Source organism: Lissotriton helveticus, chromosome 5_1, assembly GCF_964261635.1.
Source record: "Lissotriton helveticus chromosome 5_1, aLisHel1.1, whole genome shotgun sequence".
NCBI lineage: Eukaryota > Metazoa > Chordata > Amphibia > Caudata > Salamandridae > Lissotriton > Lissotriton helveticus.
This window is the reverse complement of record NC_136065.1, coordinates 1,373,107,699-1,373,134,540: the sequence shown is the minus strand read 5'-3', so window position 1 is coordinate 1,373,134,540 and position 26,842 is coordinate 1,373,107,699. Positions and strand designations below refer to the sequence as shown.

Below are 26,842 nucleotides of genomic sequence, written 5' to 3'. Positions count from 1 at the left end.
TGGCTTGTTACACTATAATATCATTGGAAGATTTTAAAAGATGTTGGATGCACCTGATGTTAAGTTGAAAAAGTATAATAGTGAGTATGTCAGTCTTCAGGGTTTCTTCACAGTCCGTATTTCTTACAAAGTTAGAAGTATTAGTGGTCGCATATATGTTGCTAAAAGTGGTGCAACTTTGTCAGTACTACTTGACCAAGCTGCCATGGGTATGCAACTGTATCCTGGTGCCGCTGAACAAATTATCTTAGAGAATTCTAGAGTTGAATCAGAACACATCGTTCATTTGTGTCAAGAGGTTTTCCTCGATCAGTTGGGTAAATTGTGCAGTTTTAGAAACAGGATTGTTTTGCGATGTGGTTCTAAACCAAAAATTCATAATGTGCGCAATTTGCCCTTTGCTGCTAGAAATGTAGTTAAGGTGAAGATTAATAAACTTGTAAAGGCTGAAATAGTAGGAGATACTGAATCTTCTGAATGGCTGGCACCCATCTTTGTGGTATGAAAACCTGATCTAACTATTAAGTCAATGTTAAAGATGAACGCTGTGTGGATGAATGGGGTGTGAGATGTGGTACGAAGTAAAAATCTCCAAACTTGCTGAGGAGAAAGGTGGTGGAATTTGGTCAAAAATCTCTTAGGCATGAGTAAAACCAAAAGTAGAATCAGGTAGTTATTCTAGTGGTCTAGTATGGATAAAGACAGAAAAGGTTGTCAAGGAGTGTTCATTATGCAAGAACAGTGATACAATTTATAGAACTCGTTGTCAACCATTACAATCTGTTAATTATCCTACGAGACCATGGATAAAATTGGCTTTGGATGATATGGGACCATTGGAGATCATGGGTCCTCATAACACATTTGTTCAAGTGATGGTGGGTTATTATTCCAAGTGGTTTGAGTTGGAATTTGTAGGAGAGGTGACGAGTAAGATGGTCATACTGTTAATGAAAAAAGTATATCTCAGTGAGGGGTATCCTGAATAAATTGTGATGAATAATGGGCCTCAGTTTTGTTCTGAAGATGTTAAGCAGTATTTGTTAAAAAGGAATATATTGCATTCTAGGGCTGCTTTATATTATCCCAGGTCCAATGGTTTGGTAGACAGAGTATTCAGATGGCAGTAGCTACCGACAGACCGGTTATTGGTTACGTTAAACAGATGATGTGGTCAATTCAGAATAGTTTGTATTATACCACTGGCCAATCACCTTTTGAATTCCTGAAAAGAAGAAAACCCGGGTTGGTTATTCCGATGGGTAGAAGTGATGAGGTGGCTGAAATTGATGAAACTAAATTAAAGCAAAGAGCTATGGCCAAACAGGATGAGTATGAAAATGAGTTTTGAATAAACATACAGACAAAAGGTAAGGTAAAATTACCATGGTGTGTTCGCAAGGGGAGATCTGCGTTCTCGGAGTCCAGTATTGTGAAGAAGGCGGGAAGAAATTATGAAGAATTGGATGATGTTTCAAGATGGAATAAAAGTAGGTTACTTATATTGAATGTTGAAAATCTGCAATGGTTACTATGGATAAAACTTAGGGGCATTTTACCTAGCAATAGCGATATTTATCGCTAAGCAGGGGTAGCGGGAATAATTTTATCGCCGCGCTACGACGATTTTTATCGCTGAGATACCTTGCTATCCACAAGGCTTATCTCAGAAACGATAAAAATCATTCGAAATGCGTGAATATCGCTGGAAATACAGCGATATTCACACATTATCGTGACAATGCTCTTAGCCATGTTATCCACCTCCCATTGGATAACATGGCTAAGAACTGCTCTGGGCAGGTGTTAGCTTTTGGAGATATTCGCGCTTAGCGCAAATATTTCCAAAACTACGCCTTTGTAGGTAATAGGAGATAGCGATGTTAGCGACTGTTTTCAGTCGCTAACATCTTGGCACGCCACTTTACATGTCATTAGCGATAAATATCGCTGACATGCAAAGCGGGCCCCAAGATGCTCGCTATCGCCTATTAGCTGTCGCTAACTGGTGTTAGCGACAGCTTGGTAATAGGGCGATCAAATTATCGCCGCTGTAGCGGGAAAAAGTCCTGCTAAAGCGGCGATAAGGGCCCTTGGTAATATGCCCCTAAATGTGTAAGACAGAAAAAGTCTGAGATAAAAAGAGAAAATAAATTGCCATCAACATTGTTTGAATGTTCCCTTAACATTGAATAGTTACCTGTTTCTTTAAGTACAGTTTTTGAATCCATCTCTAGGTTTATTTTATCAAAGTATAGTAGAGTTGTTGTTTTATATTATTACACTGTTTAAGAAAGGATGATATGTAATGTTCTTACATCGCTCAGAATGCATTTACATTCTATGAGAATATGTAGAGTGTAAGGATTTGGACTGTTGTCAGTTGCTGCAGGGAGATTGCCAAGGACGGGGAGTTGCTCAATAAACTTAATTTGCTTTGGATCCTGAAACTGTGATGTGCCTTATCATCACCTACAACACTTTCCAACACAGTTCGTCTGAAGGTTGGGGGCACTAAAGGGGACAGTGTGATGCAGAGGCAGAAGCCTCTTTCCAATGCTGCCTGCTCTGTGTCTTGGGGCGGGTGGGCATTATGGGAGCCCATGAGGATGGGAGCAGTTATCTTTTTCCAATGATGAATGTGCCATTGGTCTCGGTGTGGCAGCGCCATCAGGGAACCTGTGAAGGTAGGGGCAGGTTGCTCTAGCCAAGGCCAGCAACAGCTACAGGCTCAAGCCTCACACAAGTTAATTTTTTCCCCTTGAAATAGACAAGGCTTTCTCTTAGGTTAAACAGATGTGACTAGTACACATCCTGATAATGCTTGTTTTATACAGGAAAAGCTACATATGCCCTCTCTCTTTTCTTATTATAATTACAATGGATTTGGTCTGAGGTGTTTTCTGAGCTTAATGTGGCTTCAATTTGAACCTGACTGATAAGTCTTTTTTTTTTTTCAAAACCGTTTTTATTAAGAGTTCAATCAAGGTTCAGGACAGCCCTCCACAGTCAGGAGGAGACTGCCAACAACACAGACAGATAAGAGCATGGCAATGAACTCAGAGTTATACGAAAAGCACACCCCAATTCCCTCCCGACCCACCCATCCCCAACAACACCCCCCCAACGCCCCCCCAGCTACCCACCCCTTATCCCACCCTAACCCAGTGCACGTGATCACAGGTCAGCAACATGAGATGGAAATCAGAGTCAGAGTCGGCTAATAGCCTAGGGCCCGGGATCCACATCAAGGGCCAGTACGTCATCAATATCAGCTGGGGGATCGAGGTCCAGACCCCTGTAGTCTGCCCACCGCTTCCAGATCTTGTAGTGTTTCCGGGGGCAACCCCTGGCCTCAAATACGGGTAATTCTAGACCCATTAAAAAGTCCAATCCCGCCTTCCACGCACTCAAGGGGGGGGCACGTTCGCTCTTCCATGCTTGGGCCAGATCACGTTTGGCCACCACTAGCCCCAACAGCAGCAGGTGTCGTTTGTAGGTGTTGCCCCCAACATTTTCCAGAATATGGAGGGGACCTAGCCTAGGGGTACGGGGAATGTCCCACCCCAATACCTCCGACAGGCAGTCCCACAACCCGGCCCAGAATCGGGTCAGCCTCTCACAGGACCATACTGTATGGAAAAGCGTCCCCCTCTCAGCACCACACCTCAGACATTCAGGGGTAGCTATGAGGCCCGCTCGCCACAGCCGCTCCCTAGTATAATAGGCCCTATGAAGGTACTTGAATTGAATAAACCTAAGACGGACGGCTATAGCTGCACCACGGGGGGATTCGAGGGCCTCACGCCAATCATCGTCATCCATGGGGCCAACATCATGCTCCCAGGAGGCCTTGAATGTCGAAAGGGAGGGGGAACAGTGTATGACCAGGGAGCGGTATATCTGAGAGACCTTCTTGTCGCCCAGGTCGCCCATAAACAGTTTAGCCTCAATAGGACTAAAGTCGGGGAGCTGCTCCAACCCCACCAGGCTGGGGCCAAGGGCATGGCGGAACTGGAGGTAGCGAAAGAATTGGGACCTAGACAGACCATATTCGGAACTAAGGTCCTGAAAGGACTTAAGGGTAGTTCCGTTGAGAACATTACCGAGAGACGAGATCCCGATCGCGTCCCAGTTGCCGAACCCGGACAAGGAGGCCAACGCCGGTAGTAGGCCGTTATGCCACAGCGGCGTCTCGGCCGTCAGCCTGCCCCACCACCCCATACGGTGCAGAGCCTGCCGCCAGATCGCGAAGACCACCTGAGTGACCCTTGGCAAAGCCCTCCTCCGCCTGGCCGAGTACAGCAGGGTGTGAAGTGTGGCACCTCCCATCAATGAGTGTTCCAGTGCATAGGCCGGATCGCTACGGTCCCCATACCACCACTCGTTGAGCACTAGGAGATGGGAGGCCTGGTAATATGATAGCAGATCCGCGGATGCCAAGCCGCCACAGTAGGTAGAGAGGAAGCAGGTGCGCAGTGCCACCCTAGAAGCACCCCCGGCCCACAGAAATCTGCCCAGCACCGAGTTGACACCACGGAACCATTGCGGGTCGATTTTATAAGGGTGATTCTGTAGTTGGTAGAGGAGCCTAGGCAGGGCTACCATTTTGAATATGGCCGACCGGCCATAGATATTAAGGGGCATACGCGTCCAGGTCTTAATATCAACCTGGACCCTGTCCCACACCGGCTGGACGTTCCGATCCCACGCCACGGTAGTCGAGGCCGAGAGGAAAACGCCCAGGTACTTCATGCCATCAACCGCCATCTGAAGGGACGCAGCCCACTGGCAGCTCATCGAGGCCCCCCCCAGCACCCACAGGGTTGACTTGCGAGGGTTAAGAAAGAGCCCCGACGCCTGACCAAACTCCCGCATTATCTCAAGAACACGAGGCCCTGTACGGTGTAGATCAGTCATAAAGAAGAGCACGTCGTCCGCATACAGGGCAATGCGGTCTGAATGGCCCGTCCCCCACACGAAACCCCGATAGAGCGCGTCCTGGCGCACTCGGGCGGCCATAGGCTCCATAGCCAGCGCGAAGAGGTACGGGGAGAGGGGGCACCCCTGACGAGTGCCTCTGGCCACAGGAAATCGCGCAGAAATCGCCCCAGACACGCGCACCGAAGCGGTAATATTAGTATATAGCAGTGTCACATAAGAGATGAAGACAGGACCCAAGTTCAGCAGTGGCAGAAGGGCAAGGAGGTAGGTCCAGCTGACCGAGTCAAAGGCACTATCTATGTCGGCCAACAACAGCGCCGCTTGGTCCCCAGTCGTCCCGATCGCATCAATCGCCGCCTGCGCCCGCCGAATGTTGTGTCGCGTCGCCCGGTGCGGCATAAATCCCGCCTGGTCCGGGTGGACAAGGGCCGAGATGTGGGGAAGCAGGCGATTCGCAAGCGCCTTGGCCAGGAGTTTGGCTTCAACGTTAATAAGGGAGATGGGGCGGTACGACTCGTGGCGCTCAGGGGGTCTGCCCGGTTTTTGAACACCACAATTTCAGCGTGACGCCAGTCCGGGGGGAGGCTACCCCGCTCCCGAGCTAGTTCCAAGGCCCGCCTGTAATGCGGCCCAAGCTGCAGGTGGAATGTCCGGTAGAATTCGCAGGGGAACCCGCTGGGCCCAGGTGCTTTACCCGCATTAAGTTGACCCAGTGCGTCACCCAGTTCTTCAGCTGTCAGAGGGAGATCCAGGGCGTCGCGGACCTCATCAGGTACCGCTTGTGGGCGGACCGCTGTGAGGTAAGCCTCAATGCATTCGGGGGAGAGGCTCTCACGAGAGGCATATTGATGCTCGTAGTAGCGCGCAAAGCTCGCTGCAAGGACCGATGGGTCCGTAATTACTACCCCTGCATCGTCGACCAGCCCCGGCAGGGTGATCGGCTGGAAGGTCTGCTGACACAACCGGTGGAGCATGGTGCAAGACTTGTCCCCCCATTGGTACACTCTACTACGTGTAGCCAGCCACGCCTGGCGGGCCTCATCTAGCAAGACCGAGGAGTAAGACTGTTGCGCTTGTAAAAGCAGCCGCAGCGTCACATCATCGTCCGCCTCCCTGTGTCGTGCCTCCCGTCTCTCCACGCGTTCCGCAGCTGTGGCTACACTTTCTAGTCGGGTCCGGCGAGCAGAAGCGCACCAGGCAATATCGACAGACCTCAGGGCAGGTTTCATGGCCTCCCACACCGTCACCGCATCAACCCCCTCGGTTAGATTATCCTGCCAATAGTGGGCAATTGCACTGCGCAGATGCCGGGTGTAGCCCGGTTGCTGCAGGTGCCATGTAGACATCCGCCATCTGAACGGTTGGCGCGCTTTACAAAGGTCAATCTGAACCGCCACAGGGGAGTGGTCGGACAGCCCGCGAGGCCGGATCGCCGCCCCCCTCACCCTGTCTAGGAAGGCCCCCGGTACAAACACACAGTCTAAGCGCGAGAGGGAGCCATGCACCGCAGACACATAGGTGTATTCTCGTCGCTCTGCATGAAGATGCCTCCACACATCCACCCATCCAAGACCATCAATCATCGCACACAGCTTTGTAGGAGAGGCCACAGCCGCGACCCCTCGCCCCCTCTTCCTGTCTAAGGTCATATCCAACACATCGTTCGATAAGTCTTTTTTTTAAGTTTGATTTTATTTAAGAGAAAGAGAAATCAGGAGGGGAGGGGAGGGAGGAGGGATGAAGTAACAGGAAACTGATAAGTCTTTAATACGACCAAATTAGGTCTGTGGCTGCTTGTGTTGCTGTAGGGTGAGATGTGGCATAACAGTTCAAGCTGGTGTTTCCAGCCACTCTGTAATGGATCAGACAAGCAAAAATGGTGGACTGGAAAGCTAAACAGATGAATTCCTAGTGGTTAAGATGGGAAGGATACTCCTTTCTCAGGTGGCTGAAGGTAACTCAAAGATGCATCTCTGAATTTTCAGAGGTAAGCTAAGCAGCACAGGTTCTGCAGCTCCCCACTCAAAGATCTTGATCGTACTATTTTGTTTTCTGATCATTTTTATTGTCTATTAGTTTAATTTGTTAGTATTGCAAACAGTAAGGGCCTTGACAGCCCACCTGTATTGTGTTCGCTTTCGAGTACTGGTCTATGTTGATGCTCCGATTTCATGGATTCAGCTTCCAGTTCAGTTACCGTGATGATTAGGCAAGGAGCACTATGTAAGAAAAAAGGTCATATCTGTTTCACCAAGTGTCATTTTCTGCCTAGATTCTTCTGCCCCAACTGACCTTTAAAGGTATTGGCCTAAGATCTCAAGAGTGGTCTTTTGGCACATCTAGGGCGACCAAAGTATCTGTGCCAATGGTTAGCAAAATGCAAAGTTGTAGAGTTCTGTTTCATAATGCAGTTTCCCCCCGGCGCAGCTAAGCCAGCAGGCAACTGTAAACTCTAGATTGATGTTGCTCCTGTGACTGTCTGACACTAAAGCACCATGATAAGGAGCTATGGACCAGTCCTGCTGGTCGATCAGGACTCAGTCCTGCACTAGTTTCGTTCATTTGGGGTGATTGACATGGCTCTTGAGCAGGTGAGGGCCAAGAAAACCAAGGCGTCCTTTTACCCTCTTTAAGGCAAAGGATCAACCACAAGACCCTCTAAAATAACAGCCATTCATATTTAAAAACAATAGTTGACCCTCTCAAGAAAACACCAAGACACCAGAAACCAGGACATCACTAGGTTGGCAATGAAGATAGACAGGAAGGAAAAGGCACCAAGGTTTTTGGACACTATTGCTGTGTTCTAGTTTAGGGGTAGGGTGTGCTCGGTCCTCGAGAAGTGTATATCTTATGACTTGAGACTCCTAGTGTCACTGGGTCAACAGCTCGACAATCATTGGAGGGAGTGCTGGTGAGAGAATGTAAGGTCTAGGTGCGGAAAGGGCAGATAGCGGTCATTTCCAATCGAAGCCTTTCAGGTTGTTGGTCTTCACTTTCAGATGCACACTGGGTATGTTGCCAATTATCTTTCTGCACACTGATATGAATGGTTAGATCTTGTCCTTAAAATTACACGCCTTCATTCTCTATTATTTAATCCTCTATTAATTAATGACTAATTCCCTATTAATTAATGATGCATTTTGTCCAAACACCATCTTTCAATTTTCTACCACTTCAGCAGTGTGTCGCAGACCCATTACCTTGATAAATCATGCAGTCTGTAAATGGTGTATGATAACAACCTGCTCACACTGAGACACGCCTGTCATCACCTTTAGTTTGTGCTGCTCTGAATAATGTTTCTGCAAAGGCTATTCTTTTGTATGATGTGTCTGCTGTAACCTTTCACAAACAGCTAATGGAACTGACCACAGCTTATTTCCTCACAATAGTAAAGGAGTGTCACATATGAACTTTCTATATCGCTTGCAGTGATTTCCTGTGATTCATGGCCAGAATGAATCCTCAACTGAGGTTAACCACATATGCTCTTGGCACAGACAATGTCTAGCAGAGATTATTTTATCATTTGGGCTGGTGCCGTGTCTACTTAGGCATCTTTGGCCGAAAGAGAGCTGAACTGATGCCTTCAAGCAATGCATAGCTAGACCATGCAGCCAGGAACCCCCTGGCCATGTCAGCAAGCTTGCGAGTAACAAAGAACTTCAATGTTCGGCCTACAGCAGCCACTTCCTTTTTAGTAATAGGAAAATAGTTTCGAGGCAGTACGCACTAGCTCAGAAATGCCTTCTCATACAGGCAGTGAGTGCTAGGCAGACGTGGAAGGCTGACTGAAACAAACCATCTCTTGCAACCACAACGGGGAATGTGTCAACTATCCAAAGGAATTTGAATACTCTATAAACCCAAATTGATCCAATTTACATGTGTTTATTAAGCGCTAGGGAGTGCCTGAACAATTTGAGTATAATTGGCTAAAATTGTTTGTAAAGGCTATTAAGTGGAACACAATAAAGGTTGTGGTCCATAGAAGGGTCTGAGCAAAGTGAACAGGCACAGGGAGTCTGTGCAGTTTGTCCAGCCCGGCTGGACAGTACAGCTGGGTTGGAGAAACCTAAGTGCGCATGTGTGTTTGGCCAACCTGAGACGGCCGGCCAAACACACATGTGAGCTTAGAAGTGCACATAGCACTCCTCCTCCCACCTCCCAAGACTCAATCCCGCCCTGCACACGCTGGCTCAGAGCCGTTAAATGAAAATCAAACGATGTTAGAACATAATTTTATTTCTCACCTGCTGTCTCTGAGCCAGGGGGCAACGATCTTCCGCCACTGCGGAGGAGCCGTCCCTTGGAAGTCTCACCTCTTTAAAGAACACTACATCACAATGCCACTGAACTGCGCTCCGCAGCCTATGGGCTAGGCTCACGTTACACAAGCACAACATACATACAGACACACATACAATATTGTCCCTGGGCCCCTGGGTGTTAATGTAAATGTTCCCGTTGCAGAGAGGATCTCTGGGATGTTTCATGCAGTTAGCATCCAATTTCATTTGGCAAACACCATTTGTGGCGTCAACCGATGAATGTAAAATGGCTTCCTGTACATTCCGTCCCAGTATAGAAATTGTTTTATTTTTTTTAGTACAGGACACGTGTTTTCTATTATCCGAGCAGCTGACCCAAACAGCTGCATTTTAATGTGGAAGACAAAAAATCCTGCATTTGAAACCAATCTACCATGTTTTAGATAACATATTTGTGTCTGAAATACGCTTTTCAATCTTCTCTTTCCTGATATGAAGTGCTGCTATGAAAAACGTCCCCTCCCCACCCCCACCCATTTCATAATCCGGCAGTCTTGTTGCATGGTGCATAACACAACATTTTGGGCCCATTTCACAAAGATTTTCCTGGTTCCCACTCTTGGAATACTCCTGGCTTACCCCTGAATTTCCGTAGTAAGCCAATAGTATTACACGCTTGCTCCCAGAATTCAAGAGTAGGAGTACTATAACACAACTAACTACTCATAAAAAACATCTTTGGGAACAAGCCGTATAGCTTTTACCTTTCAAAGACGTTTTATTATAATTTCCATCCAGAAAAACATTGCAGCAGGAAAAAACAATTAGCCTATCCCATAAATTCTTTGGATAGTCATATCTTTTGCAGGTCTGGGGAGCATAAAAGATGTGTCATTGCAAAATAGGTGGACAATCGCCAGCTACCTTTAGCCACTTGATGCAAATGTGTAGGTAGACTGTGCCACACAGATCAGCCAACGCACCCCCATTGTACTCAGCGATGTCAATGTTTAACACACATTAAGCACGGTTCTTGACCATACAAATAGCAGGCCGATAATACCAACCGGTACTTTATATTAGGTTGTTGACACCTTCTTCCTTGATGGGTGAAGGTTTCAACAATGTCACAACTGACCTGCTTGATGTTTACCAGACTGATTTTGAACTGCTATTAGTCGGCTCATCTGATGTCCTAATGTTTTCATACTTGTTAGGAACACACTGTTCCTGTCTTTGTTGTAGGGCTGCCAGTACTATTAGAGCTAAACCTATGTCTTATATGCTGGATTAACAACATGCGTGGCTATCACAATTTTGGGGAATGATGTTACGGAGTTTTGATTGTGGGATTCGGGGGTGTAGCTACCACTGGTGCAGTAGGTGTAGTGGCACCGGGGCCCAGGGCTCTGAGGGATCCATTGAGAAAGCCCTGATAATTGATGCATTGTATTACCTCAACAGCAGCCAAAGAGGCAATTTTCCTTACTTGCAACAGTTACAGGACCCTTAGCATCCTTACAGCACTACTGATGGGATTCCCATCGTGCAACAGTGTTGTTTAGTCGATTTATGACTGAAGATTGCACTTTTGGGGGAGTTTACTGTCAGGCTTACTTTTCTGCACTGTAAGTGACTACACAGGGCACGTTCCCCAAAACAGAAGCATCTATTACCCCTGGTTTTGATGAAATCAGGAGGACTGCACCCTTTGCTCTAGAGTAATTCTGTAAGCACTTGAAAATGCAGACATGAAACAAGGGAGGATTACGCCATCGTAGAAGGAGGCTTTTAATATCCCCATTATGAAAATAGAGGTTTGCTCCTCTTTATTCGTAGCTGATTCAGGTACTTTACTAAATATACTGATAAAAGGAAAACTGAACATCATTGCGAGGTTTGAAGTATTAAGTGGTTAACTGTGAGAAAATACAAGGAAACAGCTGACATTAAATGTTATAAAACAATATGAACGATCTACACCCTCCTTACTGTACCACAAAATCCATTAGACGTTTTGTCTCCTTCACTTGCAACACAGTTCTAATCACATAATACTACATTTATTTAACAAACAGAAGCCACATACGATGCAGATTTGGTATTTTGTTTCAAGATGAAAATCCTCACTTACAATCTAACTAGAAATGTTGGGCACCATGGCAATGCTTTTATTGTATATATTTATTGGGATAAATTGAACATAACTCCAAAATGTCATTTGTTTTGCTTTTTTCCTGGAAGAAATACTCTAAGGCGACAATGTTCTAGCTTGTTTGCAATATTTAAGATTTTACCTGATAATTATGCGAACATATTCTATCATTTTGGGCTCCCAAACTAATTATTTTGAAGTGGGCGGGTGGGGGGTTCGTCAAATGAAAGTTTAAAGACCACAGTCTTATAATAGGGCTAAATTCCAGTGGATATTTGAGCCCTATCTAGCTGAAGTGTTTCGTCACATTATGCAAATGCAGTTCTGTCTGTTCATGGTTAGGGGCCATGCTGGTGGCAGCAAATACATCTAATTGAGTAGGCTGTCCCTCCCTCTCCGTCATGAAGGCGCGAAAGCTTGTACCAAGAGCCAGACATTCATTTCTTTCTCTGCACCATCAATGTGTCCTTATGAAAACAATGACGGCTTCCAGTTCCTTGCAATGTGGGGATCAGAATAATAGGGAATGAGACACATGAATCATAAGGTCAATGCGTTTGCTACTGTGCATACGTATGAAGAGTCTGGGACCTGCAGACGAAGTACATTTTTTTCTTTCGCTCTTTATTTATGCTTTATTGAAATACTTACTGGGGAGTTTACTATAAGCTTTCTGAACACATTTGAAGTAATTTTATCTTTTGGAATGAAATACTTCTAATTATGGTGCGATGAAATGCTGTTAACTTGGATGGCTATTTTAACACTAAATTGATTATAATGTTGCACGTCCCACAGCATAAGATTGGACCCTAAACTACTAGTGGGGTAATATACTATCAATCAGCCACTAAAAAGCATTATCCCATTTTTTCCTACGTTGCGCAAGACTGAAAGGATGGAGGGCAGAAGCCACTGACTGAGGATAACACTGAGCGGTAGGTCATCATTGACCCATTAGTTTCATTGGTTGCAAAAACAAACATTCTTTGGATCAATTCCTTTGAGAGCAGTTAGGGTAAGAACCCCCGGATTTCTTTGTAAGCGCTTTACTGTTACTGGTTTATATACTTAATTAAGTATTAAAAGAGTTTTTTTCTTACCAAAGTATTACTTCAGACTGGCCATTACTGATGATGTCAATATTATCAAATATTACAATCGGTACCCACCTTTACTTCCAATGGCGCTAGGCCAGGGTACTCCAATACAATTATCAATGGAGAGTCCAGGACACTAGCGAGTGTGGTCTAACAGTGCACGGACAGTACTGAGCATATATAGTAGTAAAGAGAACGAGCAGCATCGCCTTTTAAATAGTAAGGGGATAGCTAGAGCCATCTGGATGGGGGGGGGGGGGGCTAGCACCATATTATGCCATGGAACTGTGCAGTGCTGTATTGAATATATGAGCCCTTGAAACCCTGCCTCCAGACGTAGTTTGAAACATTGAATATGAGCTGTATGGAGATTCACGCCCGGAAAGCTTTGCCTGTGCTGTGAGTACTAACGGGACTGGTCCCTGGTGACATCAGGAGCCAGCATTAAAACACAGAAAGGCCTACCTCATCGGGTACCATCACCAAAGGGTACTTGTCTTCTGACAGGAAGTTAAAGAGACACCACAGGCGGAAGGAATCTTGCTGAGACAGGACTCGGTGGCCATTGTGGTCCGTCTTGTAGTTCTTCTTGGCAGATAAGGTCCAGCAGAGCTCGTCAAAATTTTCCTTCACAAATGTGCCTTCAATCACCTGTAGTGGGAAGCACTGGGAGAGTCAGTGGGCTACTCACATGCAGGTGTGAGTAATAGAACTGTGAGTAGTGACTCATATGAAAGAGAAGACAACGGGGAGACAACACAAGACTCACATACAGGAGAACACAATACACAGTGAACAGGGCAGTCAGCCAGAAAGGGAAGCTTTAGATAAGTGAGCAACATACAGACAATATACATATACTCTAACACACCCACCTGTGGTAACACCGCAAAAGCCAAACATGCAAAGACAGTGTGTGCAAGATAGCCACAGAAATGAAGGATGAAAGCAAGTCTTAGCGAAAACATACTTGTTATAACTTAATACTAATGCATGGTATTAGAACAAATGAAAAACTCACACACAACCTACAAAAAATACCTAGAATCATTCTGTTAGTATTTGGTCCTTTGTAAAAGACTCAATACGCTCATACAAGTGCCAAGAGAGATAAAGGCAGAGAGCACGCAACTGAGAGAGATCGAATGAGAGAAGCAGAAAAGATACTGAGAAAGACATCATCGCAGCTAAGGAGGACCACAGCCAGTTCTGGGGTAGAATATCCCATAAAAATTGACAACATAAAAAATAAATAATTTTTCAGAAATTATGAAATCAACGTAAAGTTCTGGAAACCTGGTTAAGGTAATGAGAAATATGATTAAAAAAATGTTAATTGCAAATCCTTTAAAAAAGAGATGGGGTACCCCACAGTTTCTCTCCAGGCCTCCATACATCTATAAGTGTAAAACAATTCTAACTTACTTGTGAAGAAACAAATAACAGTGAGAGATAGAAGAGGGGTACCTTTAACTGTCTTGTGCCTTTTAAGCATAATCTTTATTGACCATGATATCTAAATATCGTGAAAACCTTAAAAATAGGTTCAGTATGTATGATTTCGGTGATAGCATTGATTTTTTCTAATATTTTTTAAATATCAGAATTATGCTTTTACCTTCAGTGTTGTTACAATATGCCCATCAGCCATCTTCGTATAGAGATTCTGAGCTAAGCCCAATAGGGCCTTACCATTGGCCAATGTTGGGGGTCTGCAAGGGAGCTTACCTTATCAAGGATGTACTTGTTCAGATACGGCATGTAACCTTGGCTGGACACTGGCCCATCGTCATCATCCCGAAAGTGCTCCTCCAATGCCACAGGGTCATGTGGTATACACAGCACCGTATACAAGTTGTGGGACAAAACCTGCCAGAGAGAGGATGGTCAAGGTGCCATAGCATCAGGGAAGTGTTAACAAACGCAACTGGACGACAGAGTGTGTTCAAGTACTATTACCATCAGGCAGGAGTTCCCTGTACCACAACGCAAATTGCATTGAGGAGGTAAGTGGCCAAACAACAAACAACATAGAGCACAGAGGCATGGATAAATGAAAAGCAACACGCAAAATCCAAATCAGATGATGAGCTATGATCAAAGAATGTACCTCAAGGTGAAGAGAACATGAAGGAATTTAATAAAAAAACAACACAAATCTGAGATAACCGTGATCTGTACGATGAAACAACATAACAGGCAAAACATCTTAAAAGTATTTACAAAAGCCCCTTGAAAGTGAAATCCCTGTGACCTTCAGTATCACCCCAAAGCTGCTCCAATTTAGGATGGAGCTGAAGACTCAGCTCTTTAGGGAACACTACATCAAATGCATCAACTGTCTACAAACCAGCTTTCTCTGTGAAACGTGTAATATTTTACATTAGCATAAGCAACAGCCATTTTGGCTGTGATTTCAATTTCGTTTTTGACCATGTACAGGGCTCTGCTGCCTTTTGGCAAAGTTCACGCTCTAGAAATATCATCTACATGTATACATACATTACAGACGTACATATATACCTACTAATAAAATCCCATAACACAGCGATGAGATCACCAAAGAAAATAATGTGATCAAACCGCACAACATAGACCGACACAGCAGTGGAATACATGGGATGTAAGCAAACAACACCCAAAGAACATAGGGAACTGTGCCAACATCTGAAGCAGAAAATAATGCAGTACCCAAAACCACATAAGTACTTTTATTAAGGCCTGTAAAATTACATTAAGGCAATAGAGTGTATTGTGGGCAAACAACATAGCACAACGCCAATGTACTTGAAATTTTTGAAATTCCACATTAACACACATTTTCGAGCTTAAATCCTAGCTACTAAGCTTGTCTAAGAAGTAGGCTCCTAAGATAAGAAACGTTAGGATAAAAAACACTGCTCACAGGATCAGCTACAGCGAGAGACACTGTGGTTTATTTTCTCACTGCTCAGCACCTCATCTTATCTTAAGAGTAGCATACCTATTATCAGCCTGTAGCTGATGTGTTCCATTGCATGTGGCGTTCTGAATCCACCCTTATTCTCCAGCCACCTGGTGGAATGCAACTCCCAAATATACAAAAAGCATTAAGAAGCACTCGATGGCACATCCAGTGGTTATTTCGGACAACCTGATTGGCTGTATTTCCAGCAATCAGAATGTTAGAAGCAACCAGTGCCTGTCCTGTTCCAGGCGGGGTAAGTGAAGTATATCAAAACGTCTTGCTCAGCTCTATTACCAGTTGCCACAGACACTTTAGTCAGATCATATTATAGCAGACTTTAATACACGGTGTTAGAAATACGACCCAGATTTACAATGATTTTGGGTCAGAGATTACACAGACTGACACAAAATCCTTTTTGGTATTTACAGAACCTCGCATATGTTGATGCATATGGCTTTGTAATTAAAAGTACTGTAACTTTGCATCAGGTAGTAGTTCCACGGGTCGTGAGTGGGCATTCCCATGCAGCCACCCATGGATTTTGACAAAATCCCATATTTACAATGAGATTTAGACATCTGTTTGCACCAACACTGTGCTCCTGCCAGAAGCTGCCGTCACGAGGAGAAATATCTTTATTTCTCTTAGTTATTTCCTCTTTGCATGTGTAGAGCATTCCTCAGCACTCATACAAAGATTATGTGCAGGAAGATAACTTGCACAAAAACAATCCTGACCACAACGCAGACACCCCTGCACTATGGACTAAGGGTGCTTAAATAGGCGCTGAGCAGCCCACAGTGCGCAAACTCATGGAGAGAGCAGGACTGCGCCATTTCTTTGAAGATACGACCCAGTTCTGCTCGGGCCAGGTGATGTGACACAGCGCAGCAACTTTGCCTGCTGTCCTGCGTTGCACCACTTCTTTGTAAATATGCTCCTATGTCTCTTATTACAAATGTGGAGTGTAGGAGAAGTGAAGCATATAAAGTATATATATCGTTTGCAACCCTGTTTAGGCATCTGGGTACCACATCACGAGCAAGTTATTTTAATATAAATTTGTCATAACCTGCATTTTGTTTTTAAACTCAAATATGTGCTTGGTATGAATGATAAACAATAATGTACATTGATATAGACAGAAATTAGCAAAGGTTGACTCCAACGAGTGTTCACTTGGAGCCCCTCATGATTAAAAGTGTTTAAAGACGAAAAACTTAGGTACTTATTTTGAAGCCAAGACTTTCAGCAAATAAATATCATGTGTCACTCAAGCGATGTATATAATATAGTCTGAAATGCAAAATTCTATTCACATTATTTACCAAATTTTACATTTCAAGTAAAATGTATTCGATTTCAAATTTGAAAAGCTGTTACTGTCTCCTCCTGATTATTGAAAAAAGAGAGAATCAGTTGCATGTTGTCCACATATTTAACCAGTTTTAGGCCATGTTCCTTAGTAAGAGTGATAAGGAGTTTCATACAAACATTGAATAGCATGGGGCTACGAGCTGAACCCTGTGACACTACTTCATGCAAATATTTATATTTGGAGTATTAAGGGGTAAGACCTACAGTCTGCTCGATAAGATTCCATCCATTTCAGGACTGCGCCTCCCACTCCAAGCGTTGCTAGTCTGTCCAATAAAATGGAATAGCTGACCATATCCAACGCAGGCGACAGATTGAGTATTATCAAGACTGTCGGTTAGCCACCAATTACCCTCATCCGCAGTTCATCCAGGGCAGTAATCAGGGCCAACTCAGGGCCATGCCCCGGTCGGAACCGGAACTGCTCCTCCTCAAGGAGTGAGTGGATTTTGAGGAAATGACAAAGCCTTCTGCTCATATATCCTTCTATTTGTTTCACAGAGAAACAAAGGAGCGATATGGGTCTGTAGATGGTTAGAATCAGTGGATCTGCAGAAGATTGTTTTAAAAGAGGCATAACTATAGCCTTCTTCCATGCAGATGGCACAATACCTGATTCCAAAGATTAATTACACAGTTGCACAGTAAAAGGGACTAACCCTTCCTCAAACTCTTCCCACACTCTAGGAGTTATGGGGTCTAATGGAGATCCCGGGGTGGTGGATCTAGCTGTGGACAAAAGGCATCCCACTGAGATGGGTTCGAAAATATTGAACCTCTGGGCCTGACATTCCGTGACCTCTACTCTATTCTGACCCAAGGTGGATGGAGTTTAAATAGGAGCACCAATCTCTTCCAAAAACCTGCTAATCTTCTTATCAAAGAAGTTGGAAAGGTCATCGCAAAGTTCTTGCGATTCAGTAATTGCCTGTTTAGTGCAGTCGCGGTTGAAAAGCTCCCGAAGGATAGCAAAGACCTTTCACAATAAAAAAAAAAATATGAAAAGAGTGTACACCAAAAACATTGCCATTGGGTACTTTGCATTGAACTAGAGATCATTATTTGCTATAAGACAGTATCATTACCACATACACAGTCTCGTGATTATAATATACTCTACGGACGTCTGGATGATATTGCCAGCTCGCCAGCAGCCATCTTGGCTTCCGTACATCATTCTTCATTCCTCTTTCATCATTGTCAAATCCCGCTCCCATCGGAGAATAAACTCTATCAATGGGTCAGGTGTGCTCTCAAACAGGGATCTATGATGTCTTGAATTGCCCCTCCTCTCAAGATAGTCCATAGTAAGCTTAGGTTCTACTGGTGGTTAATGTTTGCAATTCTGAGGCTTCAATCATAATGATATTGCACACATTTACCATATGAAACTCTCCCTATGCCCACAAGTAAATGGCAAAAGTGTATAGCAGTCCAGTAAAGAAGTTGAGAGGGACAGTACACAGGAAATTCTGGAATATACATATAATAATGAAGGCAATGAGATTATACTGAATAAGGCATCCCTGCCCGTTATGGATAGTGGGATTGTACTCCAAGTGTCAAGGTATTTTTTAACCTGGTGAAGTGGCAAAGTTATATTTAGATCCCAACATTTCTGCAGTTCTAAAGATATGTTTATGTTCAATAGCTGAAGTGGTCTGAGGTGCATCATGGATATTAATTGGTGTGTGGGTTGCCAACTTTCACTAATTGGGATGAATGTAACATAACACATGTAAAGCACACATTCACTAAAGGGTATCTTGGCACTAAATAACAGATGTTTATTGTTACCCAACTCATTGGTACTTATTTTATCGACCTCTCAAGGACAAAAGTCAGAGTGGACCAGCCAGGATTTGAACCTGTGACCATGAGGTCAAACACAGGCCCTTACAGTGGACGCTTTAGTCCACTAAGCCACCAGACCTGGCTGAATGTGGATTTTTCCAAGGTCTCTTTAAGGCCTGTAGTGTCTCTGTCCACCTGGAGGGCCTGCATTAATCTAGGTTTGGTGTGTTCATGGCGTCAGATGTAAAGGAGTATATCATCCGTGTATAGCGAGACTCGCTCCTCAAATTTTAATTCCCCGATCTGATGCAATCAGCTAATGGCTCTATCATGAGTGCAAATTATAACAGAATAATTATAGTGGCACCCTCAAAGTCCTGGGGTAAGGCAATTCTCCTATTAACATGCAAAGAGAATCTTGATATCATTGAAGACAAAGGAGGCTAACATTATGCAATAACCTTTTATTGCTGCCCCAACGTGCAGTCCTTTAAAGAGTAGTAACACATCAAAAAGCAGTAGAATGTCCAGAACATATAAACATCAAGTGCACGCAGTCATCATTCTCTTGTAGGCTGCGCCAAAACAGAATAACATATTCTTCTTCTGCCAATCCTTATAATGAGGTGTCTGGAAATAAAAACTCCAACTTAATCTACAAACACATGAGGTGTAAAAATATTGAACAATAAGATTCTGATACATTCTGATAACAAAGACCTTTTTGTGTGTGTGTGTAATACTTATCTGTTGTTTTCTTCTTTTTTCTTGCAATTTGATTCTACATTTCCTCCATCTTCTCCTCATAGGGTGAGGAGGGTGGGATAATGCTAGCTTCCGTTGTATTTAATGAAATCAAGATCCTCTTTGCATGTTAATAGGAGAATCATCATTTCATTACAAGACCGGAGGCTACCATTAGGCATGTTTAAAGCCATCTAGTGCCCCACACAACTAACATGCTCTATAGACCTAAAGTAAAACTTTGAAGAAGTATTGGCATTCAGCCAATCGTCTGCTGTAAAAATGTCTCATAGCGAACCTCCTGCCCAGAAAACCTTACTAGCTATGGTGCCTCTGGAAGAATGGGCACCAAGCCTGGAAAGATCCACACCAGCTTCATTTGTAACTACACGCACCCATCTAGGTAACAAAGTTGTAGATACTGCTTCATAAGGTTTAACATAAGATAACAACACTTCTTCATCATGTGCTCTATACTCCAAAATCTTGCTCTCAAATTCATGAAAAAAGGGTAAAAAATTGAATCAGACATGCTTTTTTGTTTCTTTCCCAAATGTCAAAGTGTATCTCCTCAGGAGAATAAAATCTGTTTGAGACTTCCAATGACTTAACATCAGAAACCCTTCTAACGAAATCAAACAAAGCAAAGTAGCTAGTTTCAAGATTTGCTTAAGAGAAAGAAAATTATTAACTGGCCATGAAGTAAATAGCTTAATAATTAAGCTGATGTCCCAAAGAGACTTATAATGAGCATTAGGAGGCCTCCTTATTCTTATACCCTTCATTACTCTTCTTATCAAGGGCTCACTTCCAATCGCAACATTATTAAGTAAAGCATGTCCAGCACAAATAGCTGATGTATAAGTTAATAGTCCTATATGTGAGCAATGAATTGTACAAATCTGCCACTTCTTCCAAACACCTTTGTATCTCTTCCTAGCTCCTGATGCCCAAGATTAATCCAATAGATCTTTAGCTTTTGTTAAAAGGTCTGAATACCAGCTGGTACCCCTGATATCTTCCAAACAAGAAGGTTCATTTTCCCTTCTAGAACCAAATGATGCTCTTCTCCCTCTGAATCCACCAGAAGACCCAAAGATACTGGGCCCAACCGGGGTGTAGCCATTGCGAGCTCCATCACCCCCGGGAACCAAACCTGTGACCTTCACAAGGGAGTCACCAGAATAATGCTGCAACCTTCCAACCTTTTTTTTTTTTTTTTTTTTTTGAAAACCTTTATTATATCGTTCAACACAAAATACAGAAGTAGCCCTGCATCGACAGGGGCCGGTCACCACATGTATGCAGAACGTATCAGGAAATCCAATAACACAGCTCTTCAGCCGACAACCCATGGGTCCGGCAGCGGTAGAGGATAGACGATGTATTGAAAACATTTCGAGATCAAGGATATGCCTAAGGTTTCATTTTATATTTAACCCCCCCCCAAAAAAAAACAAGATAAAGAAGAAGATACAGGATATCCGGAGCTACACACTGGAGGTATAAAAATGCGGGTAGGCGTTAAAAGGCAGTCATGGATCAAGATAGACCAACAGTAAAAATGCAAGCGCCAGTATGTTCACTAAGGGAGAAGAACAAAGCTACCTATCTATCATCATAACCACCCACCCCAAACCCCGCCCACTCATATGCTGCAGGATGAGATCGAAAGTATCGCTACCGGACCCTGCGAGAAAAAAGAAAAGGGGCCATAGAACACAACAAAGGCAAAATAACAAACCCCCCCCCGCACCCCCCACCCTGCAACCCTGCAATGGCTACGGCCTACCCCACTAGCAGCGTGCCTGTCGCCCAGAGGAATACCCGAAAGAGAGAGAAAGAGAAGAAAGAAGGGGCCATAGAACAAAACAAAGGCAAAATAACAAACCCCCCCACCACCCTGCACCCCTGGAATGGCTACGGCCTAACCCACTAGCAGCGTGCCTGTCGCCCAGAAACGTCCCTAAAAGAGAGAAGGAAAGAAGCGGAGGAGGAGAGACAAAAAAACACACTCCCGGACTCCCTTACCCTCCACCAGACGCAACCACCCGGAAACAAGTGCAAAATAAATGTAGCGAGATGCACAATCAATCCGGGAAGTACGAAACATACCACCCGACTCCCGCATTTCACAGGTCACAATCCCAGCAGCAGATTAAATTATTTTCACGTATCCTAAAAAGCCCCACAAGTTAACCCTGGCCAGTACGAATGTCCACTGGAGCACTTATAACCCAGGCCACTGCAACAATGAGAGAGGTAAAGTTTCCATGAAAGTTCAAGTCAGTATGAGCAAGCCAAATAAAGGATAAAAGTTCACGATCTCCACAGAGCAAGCGAGGAAAAGCGTGGAAGGATGATAAAACTTTCCAATAGTCACAGGTGATCTTGTTAAGGCAGTCAACGTTGTCCATAGTGATATTCGGCGAGATAGGGTTCAAGCAAGGGACGCTGACAATGTCCACGGGCGCGCGATCTGTCTCATAGGAATCAGCAGGGCGAAAGGGATCCGGCGTCTGCACAGGGACCTTGAAGTTGGATACACGATGTTTCACTGATGGCACCGCTGGCTGCGATGATGGCAAAAAGCCGCTGTCCGGTCTCCGGCAAAGATCATCCATTGTTACCGACAGTGCCTGGTAGTTGACGATGATCTGTGAGTGGAGCGCTCTAATGGCCGCCATTACGGCGCGCAGCGGTGGTGTGTCTTTCGTCCCCTCCATCTCCTCTCGTAAGCAACAGATCAGGTTGCAGACCCCGGAGGCCGGCTACTCCGGGGAAGCAGGCAAATCTGGAGAGGACACCAACCACGGGCGCTCTCACCTCACAATTTTGCACCTTCGCCGCTGGTCGGGGCTCCCGTCCGCACCCCCCCGACAAGCTTACTATGTCTCCGGGCGTCGGATACACGGCCGCAGCAAACGATGTGTCACGCCGTGGCGTGTGCGTTGCAGGCAGGATACAAAATCGCTGTTTAAAACAGGTAGATTATGTCCCCGTTCGGGAGACCGGACAAAGCCCAAGGTTCACAGCCGATGTTGTTCAATTCCAGCCAGGATGGGTTAGAAATCGAGGCCCCGGCTTCCACTCCCAGGTAGGCCGAAAATGAAACACGGCGTATCTCCGTCATCCGGTGTGATAAAAAGTTCGGGATTGCGCCTTCAGAGTCAGTCACTCCTCATATATACGGGAGTCCGGTTGGAAAACAGGATAACTTGCAGGATATACGAGCTGCTGGCGGAGGTCTGCGGAGCCGGGAGCTTATGCGGCCATCTTGCTTGCTAGCGTAGCTCCTCCTTCCCTTCCAACCTTACTTTCATCAGTAGTCTCTGAATCATGGAGAAGGGGGAAAGGCATAACCTCCCTTTCCTTCCCAAATCCTGAAAAAGGCATCTACTGCCATTGTCTCCAGATCCGGCCTCCAACTGAAATAACTCGGTACCTAATAAGTCAGCCTGCTCTAAAACAAGGTTACTTGAACCGGACCCCATAGCCCTTGATTCCAATCTGTCCTCACATTATAAAGGCCTGGAGTAAACTCTGCTCTCAACACAACTTTGTGATCCCAACAGAAGTACCAAATTAATTTCACCAGGTCTGCCAGAGCCATTGACCTTGAAGCGGTTTATGTATTATTCAGCTGTAAAACTGTGTAAACGAATCAGTGTCACAGTATTCGTCAATGACTCTTTGAAGCTCATCACTGCAATCAGCCCTGCATACATCTCTAAACAATTTATATGAAGTAACTTCCTGGACCATCTTCTCCCTGTTTCTAGGCCGTTCAAATGAGCTCCCTAACCTAAACTGCTGGCCTCCGCTTCCAGCACCAGGTTGGGAACATTCCCAAAGATGGCCTTGCCATTCCAAGCCTCTAAATTCCTCTGCCACCAGTCTAGATTTTTGTGAGCGTCTACTGTAGAGGAAGAGAGTCCCCATACCACAAGCCTTTTCTCAGTCCCAATGTTTTCAATCACTGAATTCCCCTGTAATGCAAAGGACCGGGGAGATGGTCTGAATAGATGATGAAAGTAACCCCAAAACTCTTGCAAGAAACATTAAGATTACCACCTCCTTTGACAAAACTGCTCTTATCTCCATTACCTTCCTCTGTGGGAGAAACAATTGGGATATAAGACTATCTACCTGAACTCCCAAGAATTCGAATCTGAGAGGGGACCATGACAGACTTTTATGCATTTACTATGATACCTAAACTCTCCAAAGGTTTGATTGTCCATGCCAAGTGTTTTAGAAGCTCTAGCCTCTCCTGGACATGAGCAAAATACGTACAAGTAAATTATTAACCGGAAGCCCTACTCTCAGAGGAAGATTACAAGACGCATCACCTTGGTGAAACACCACAGAGCTGAGGACAGCCCAAAAGGGAGGCAAAGGACCTGGTAAAGAACGCCCCTCCATCTGAAGAGTAAGTATCTGAGTGTCCTTTGCCATGGGTATCGTGAAATATGCATCCTTTAGGTCTAACTTCACCAGCCAATCATTTGTGAAATATCTCTTAAAAGATGGATCCCTTCCATCTTGAAGTGACTGTAGATTAGAACCCTGTTCAAATCCCTTACATTTATGACAGGACGCAAACCTCTGTCATTTTTTTTTCACTAGAAAAACTGTACTCATAAACCCTCTATCTCTTCTGGACCTGCAACATGAATCAAAGTTCCTTCCTCTAGCATTTGGGCCTCTTCTGTGTCTATCAGATCCATCTTCTCTGTGCCCAAGGGCAATTGCTTTGGCTGCCTGACTTGTACTGGTGTCTTCCAGAACTCTATTCTGAAACCAGCGTCAGTTTCTAACACCCAGCCATCTCCTGTAACTCTTTCCCAATTGTGGATGAAGAACCTCAACCTTCCCCCAGCCTTTACCTGGGAAGAACCAAAAGAGCTCACCTTGGGATCCTGTGCCTAGAGGCCTCGATCTTCCACCACTGGATCTTGAATTTCTCCCTCTTTGGGGGTAGAAGTTTGTGTTGGGGCAGTAGCCCCTACTGTAATTTCTGTAGTTTCTTGTATTGTGGGTGTAATATTGGGACCTGATTGACCCTCTGCTGACAGCCAGTCCCCTCCTTTCAGCCTGTCCAAAAACAGCCCTTGAGCCGAAGACTTTGCAAATTGCTTTGTCCCTTACTGAAGGCAATGAAGGTCAATACGTATTTGCCTAAGGACTTAACAACGTTCTCGCCAAAAAGAAGCCCCTTAGGGTCCCCCATGTCCTCTCTAGTGGACAAATCAGTCACCTTGGTATTCATACTCATTAGGACTGCCTTTCTCCTTTCTGTGATTAGGCTCACATTAGGTCTACATTTAACCTGACTTTTGTGCTCCTGCTGGCACCCTCAGCCATATCAAGATTGCGGGTGAAAGGACCTCCCATATCAAGGACCTTGTCCTGACATTGCTTTAGGCACCTCTCGGTCCCCTTTCTGGAGTCCTTGCCAAATTTTAAGAAAAATGTTATGAGCTCAGGGTTTAGGTAAGGAATATTGCAAATCTTTTCACCAGTAGGGGTTCTAGGGCAATCAGCCCGAAGCAGATTACGGGTCTCTTTGTTAAGGACTTCCTGACACAAAGCTTTAAAAAACTTGGTAACATGGTCCAGTGCACACCATTCAGCACTACGTGGATGTTTTAGCATGGTAGGTTTAAACATTTCTCCCCCTAAGGGGTCCTTTACCTCAGTAGAGGTAGAAGCCTGTTCCAAACCATCTTCTAAACTTCCCAAAAGATCAGAGTTTTCCTGCAGGTCAAACACATTCGTCTCATTCCATAACATCATGATCTATATTTTCCTGCTCCACAGAGGAATTTAAACTGTCCTGCAACTCATTTGTGCCATGGCGGTCACTATTCCTAAGCATGCTGCTATAGGCAACCTTTCTCTGTGTGCCGTCAAGGTGGCCTCTTCTTCTTGTGATGCTATGAGCACCAATTTCTATTGTAGCGCAGAGGCTACCTGCACCGAAAGCATGCTTTTGCACCTTCTCAATGTGCTTCCTTTTTTAGGAAGCCTTTCCCCTTTTCCACCCTTCTGAGTTAGAAGGGGACTCTGCATCACAGAAGGAGTAATAATTCTCCGCTGAAGAGGTGTTCCTCTTGGCCAGCGTGGCATCAACCGCCTCTCTTACCGAGGACCTAAGTTCCTCGTCCAAGAAATATTTAATAGACTTTACTATAAAATCAACCACAGGGTGAACCTGGGCGTTAGAACCGTATAGTTATAGTAGGTTGAAGCTCTAAACTTTGCCACTGCCTCATGCTAAGCCCAGGCAGGTTGCTGTAGAGCAACGCTGCCACCAAGGCTCACTCCAACTGGACCTTTAATCTTCAGGGGTCATGTCTATACGCTATTGGGTGTCGAGGAGGATTAATCAGGATAAACTATGCACTCTTGGACCAATCTTAGTAATCAGTTGCGATGTTTGAAAGCCAGCCCACATGCCCCCACCACCATCGTCCTTTCTGCCCAGAACAATCACGTAAATTATAGGGGTGGAGCAGCAGTCTCTTCCACCATCAGGAGCTCTCTTTTAGCGGACATGGAACCAGTGGAAATGCCATCAGTGGAGGCAATTGAGGGCTCCTTGTCCCAAGCCATTGCCACCATCGTCCTTTCTTTCCAGGTCAACTATGTAAATAATAGTGGTACCAAACAGAGAAAGGTCTCAAACATCCCCCACAGGGTGAAAAATACCAATATGAAGGAAGAATTAGTTATGCTATCCGTGAAGACAGGCTTCCCTTTCAGGTTCTATCCAAAGTTATTACATAAGTAAGAACAGATCACCATGCCAGCATAGCATAGCGAATTTACTTCTACACTGTAGCAATTCTAAATTACACACATGAGTCATTTTTGGGTAAAAAGTTCGAAAACAAGATGGACATATTTAAATTGAGCACCCACAGTCATACAGTGGCCAGACTGTAATAAAGCTATTATTTTTAAGATTCAACAGCCCTAAGGACAAAATATTAAAAGCCTGGTCTACAGAACAAATGTGTCCATATGTTAGATTTGTAGTAGCTACATTGAGGAATGCTACTTCCAGTCTGTGTTATCAGAGCAGCACCATCAGCGTACAGCAGCAAGGTTAGATGTCTGTATCCTACACAAGGTGAATCCTGCTATATCCCTGGATTCCATGCTCACTCCTCTGGAGGATAAGAAATCAGTATATTCAGTACATGCTCAAAGCCTCACCAATGCGACTAAATCAGTAATTCAGGATGCATTCTTTTTAAACAGTGTATCATCAAGAACCAGTACTACAAGGATCTTCCATGGGCTGGCTGTATTTACATAATCAAAAGTGTGGGTCGGGTATACAAAAGCCAAGTGATAGTACCATTATTTGGAAATATGTTGGAAATCAGGCATGAATTTTTAGATGGACTGTCAGCTGAACCACTATGATATATATAGCAAGATCTCTGACCTCCTGGTCAGAGACCTGCTCTCTCCCCCAGCAGGTCCACTG

General features: G+C 44.6%; 1 protein-coding gene across 1 annotated transcript in view; it reads right to left on the bottom strand.

Moving 5' to 3' along the window:
* Nucleotides 1-26,842, bottom strand: part of DEF6 (DEF6 guanine nucleotide exchange factor) — a 419,734-nt gene that overhangs the window by 178,553 nt on the left and 214,339 nt on the right. Inside the window, exons 2-3 of the mRNA XM_078644309.1 lie at nt 14,205-14,345; nt 12,942-13,127 (exon numbers count right to left, since the gene is read on the bottom strand). Coding sequence (XP_078500435.1) covers nt 12,942-13,127; nt 14,205-14,345 — 327 coding nt within the window. The remainder of the gene's footprint in view (nt 1-12,941; nt 13,128-14,204; nt 14,346-26,842) is intronic.